Here is a 3,946-nt window from a genome sequence, read left to right on the forward strand (position 1 = left end):
CCCCCCTTTCATTTTCATTTGAAGTATTTTCATTCACCCTTTTCTAAAATTTATTTGAAAGGCTGTAGCCACAATGCCAGAACGCAACTCTTTACACGTCAGACTTATTTATTAGTTATATCTATTTCAAACCTGACGAAGCAGACCAATAATTAAAAGTATTCCATCCGTGGCCATTTCCTTTTTTTTTTTTTTTTCAGAATATTTTATCTAATGGTTCTGTTTTTTTTTTAATATGGCATGATGTAAACTGAGGGCAGTTTGATTGCTGTTTCTATAATACCTCACTGGCTTCTATTACAAATAAATATCAGAAGATACAGCTCATGTTGTATCTGTTCATTCAGTTACAGGTACCTCCTTTAGTTACAGGTACCCTCTTTAGTTACAGGTACCTTCTCTATACTCAGGGCACCAAGATTTAAATAGGAACCATGAAAGGTGATAATCATTGTGAGGTGGAGTGTGAAGTGTCCACTCACTCTAAAATGGAGTGCGAGGTGGGGTTGGGGGGGTCACATTCTGTGAGGGAGAGTATGGAAAGTGTTCACTCACTATAAGTCGAGTGCGTACTCAGTGTGAAATTCTGTGTGATGGGTGATGAAAAGTTCTGGGCTTTAAGGGTATATCCTCATTGGAGGCCCAACCTTCTGAGTTCTTTTATAGGGCTTAGGAAAACTGAAGGACTGCTGCAATAATAAATGTGTGAATCTGAGAGAAGAATATCTTGAATAAAATCATAAATTACTGTATTTTAATATGTATAAGGAACCCCCTAACTTTTGGGGGCTTAAAATTTGTAAAAAAATGTTTTGTAAGGGATTATAATACTATCCATGTATAAGAAACTCCCCATATTTTTTAACCTAATTTTGGACAAAAAAAGGGTTCCTTATCCACGTTAGAATACAGTAACAGATCCTCCCATATTTTCTTTTACCCAAAGTCAGGAACTTTTCAGCACCCCCTCATATTTCCAATCCTTTTGAGTGTCCACTCATTATAAGGTGAAGTTTACACTCATTGTGTTGTTGTTGTTGTCCTTCTAACAGGCTCAGCAGAATCTCCCGACGCTGCGACACCTGAGAGAGAAGACATTGTCATCATTGAGTCACATACGGGAAGATCACAAGCGAGCCCTACAGCCTAGTCCATATAAGGTAATGTATATTTGTGTGTGTTGTGTGTATTGGGTCATTCTATAAATAATGCAGTTTTTTCAATTGCATGAACTAAAAGTCGGAGGGGGATGGGATAAACTACCTGCATCAACTTGCTATAGAAGCAGGTGGTAATTTTACCTTCTGCTTATTCTTAGTGCAAGTTTTGAAGAGTGCAGTTCTGTTTTAACAGTTATTTTTCCAAAGTTGTAATGGAAGTGAGAAAGGAGCATATTCAGCATATTTTGCTTTATGAGTTTAATAAAGGCAACAATGCAATGGAAAGTGTGAGGAACATTAATGCAGTATGTGGGGATCGGACAATAAGTGTAAGCCAGTGTCAACGGTGGTTTCAGAAATTCCAAGCCAGAAATTACAGCCTAGAAGATGAGCCTCGTCCTGGAAGATCCATATAGCTTGACAAGGACATCTTGCAAGCCCTGGTGGAATGAAATCCCATTTTAACTATTGAGGAACTAGCAGAGAAACTTGGATTTGGTCATTCAACCATTCATCGACACCTGCATGCCATCTGAAAAGTCAGCAAATTGAGTCAATGGGTTCCTCACCAGAGAGTGAATGTGTGCTCTTCTTTGCTGTCACGTCTCATGAATGAACCTTTTTGGACCGAATAGTGACTGATGATGAGAAATGGGTTCTCTGTAAAAATGTGAAGAGCTGAAGACAGTGGGTAGGGAAAGGAGCGTTATGTGTTTATTGAGCGAAAATGCTTAAAGCTGCACAAGGCTCCAGCAGGGGGTGGCGGCGACCCCTGTTGTACTCTTTCATCCCAACTTTCTCTCACTTGAGTAACGCTGCGATGGACTGGCATCCCGTCCAGCTGGGGGGAACACATACGCCATAGAAACTGGGAAACCGGGCCCATGAGCCTGGCTAGGCTTGAAAAGGGCGCATAAATAAAAAAAAATTATTATTATTATTATGGTGGCAAGCTGCCAGAACCGTTAACATGCCAGGCAAAATGCTTAGCAGCATTTCACCCATCTTTATGTTCTGAGTTCAAATTCCACCCAGGATAATTTTGCCTTTCATGCCTTAAGTGTTGATAAAATAAGTACCAGTTGAGTACTGGGGGTTTATGTAATTGACTCACTTCCTCTCTTGAAATTACTGGTCTTGTGCCAAAATCTGAAACCATTATCATTATTATTATTATTATTTCTAACATTTCAATGTATTTTTGTGTTTTACAGGTGGCTGTCAGTGACAAACTCTACACGTTCATGCATAATCTATGGCTGGAGAATGCTCCAGTTGGGGAGCTGTGTTAATATTTGCTATTGCTTCTAATTTTTTTGTTTCTTAGTACGGCCTAATATATACACGTGTGTGTGTGTGTATATACATATATGTATACACACACACATATACAAATACATACATATACACACACACACAGACATATAGACACATAAACACACGCACACATATATACACACATACATATATTTTACATACACGCTTACATACATGTGTGTGTATGTATTTGATATGCATAGCATATGCTCACACAAATAAGCATTCACACACACACACACACAGATATAAAGATATGCATACACAGGCCTTACACACACACATACACACACACACACATACATCTGTGTGGTACCTTGATAGGTTATGCTGTATAAAAACCTCCGTAGCCTGCTGTGTCTGTTGTTTATTGTCAGTAGCTCACATATTGAAGAGGATTGTCATAGTCGGCCTCAAGTACTGACCAGTGATATGTTTCTCTGTGTGATAAACTGTGATATGCTGATATTCTATATTGACACCATTATTATTATTATTATTATCATTATTATTATTATTATGACGACTTAATATTTTTGGCCCATTTTATGATCTGAGATGAAGAAATACTACCGTGTCTGACTATGCCTTTTATACATTATGTATATGTGTCTGTGTTTATGTGCATATATATATATATATATATAGTTTTAGGGAAAAGAACCAAGGTTTATGTAAAGCTCAATTTAATTTTAATTTTTTATAAATTGATTTTAATTGAGTTTTTACCTGTAATTTTGAATTTTGTCCCTAATATTATTATTATATATATATATATATATATATATATACATACACGCATACATTTATGTATGTACACACACATATATGTATGTATACATACACACATATATACAAGTGTGTGTGTGTGTGTGTGTATATATATATATATATATATATGTATATGTATACACACACATACATACTGGGTGTCGATTCCATCGACTGTCTTACACTTTCATTAATAAATTTCGTGGTCCTTGTGCCAACATTACAAATGCTCGGGCATTTGAAATGGTTATGAACAATATCTGAGAAATAATAATTATCATTATTATTATTATCATTATTAACTATTGTTGTTACTGTTACATTATTAGGGGGCAGTGGATGGAAGAAATGGTGTCGATGGTGCAAAATGCCTTGCATGTGCTTGCTCCCCTGCCACCCCCACATTCCTTTACATTCAGAGTTCAAATCTAGTTTGGTGGTGGTGGTGGTGGTTGGAGTGGGGGTGTTGAGTTTGCCTTATAGCCTTTTAAAGGTGTGTGGGTGTCAATAAGATAAGTGTTCTAATCATGTGGGGTTGCTTAAATTGATACCCCCGCCACCTTCCAACATACTCACACTTCACCCCCCCCATATCTCAAGTCACGTGCAAAAATCAGAAAACTCATTAATTTTAGTGGGTTGGCAGAATCATTAGAACGTTGGACAAAAATGCATTGCATACATCCTAGGTTCAGGTT

At 37.2% G+C, this 3,946-nt stretch overlaps 1 protein-coding gene across 1 annotated transcript in view; it reads left to right on the plus strand.

The window, feature by feature from the left end:
- The window catches only part of LOC106882586 (nicotinate phosphoribosyltransferase), a 47,706-nt gene that overhangs the window by 40,101 nt on the left and 3,659 nt on the right, over positions 1 to 3,946 (plus strand). The window contains exons 15-16 of the mRNA XM_052976510.1: positions 1,053 to 1,160; positions 2,375 to 3,937. Coding sequence (XP_052832470.1) covers positions 1,053 to 1,160; positions 2,375 to 2,452 — 186 coding nt within the window. The 3' untranslated portion in view covers positions 2,453 to 3,937. The remainder of the gene's footprint in view (positions 1 to 1,052; positions 1,161 to 2,374; positions 3,938 to 3,946) is intronic.

Source organism: Octopus bimaculoides, chromosome 24 (assembly GCF_001194135.2).
Source record: "Octopus bimaculoides isolate UCB-OBI-ISO-001 chromosome 24, ASM119413v2, whole genome shotgun sequence".
NCBI lineage: Eukaryota > Metazoa > Mollusca > Cephalopoda > Octopoda > Octopodidae > Octopus > Octopus bimaculoides.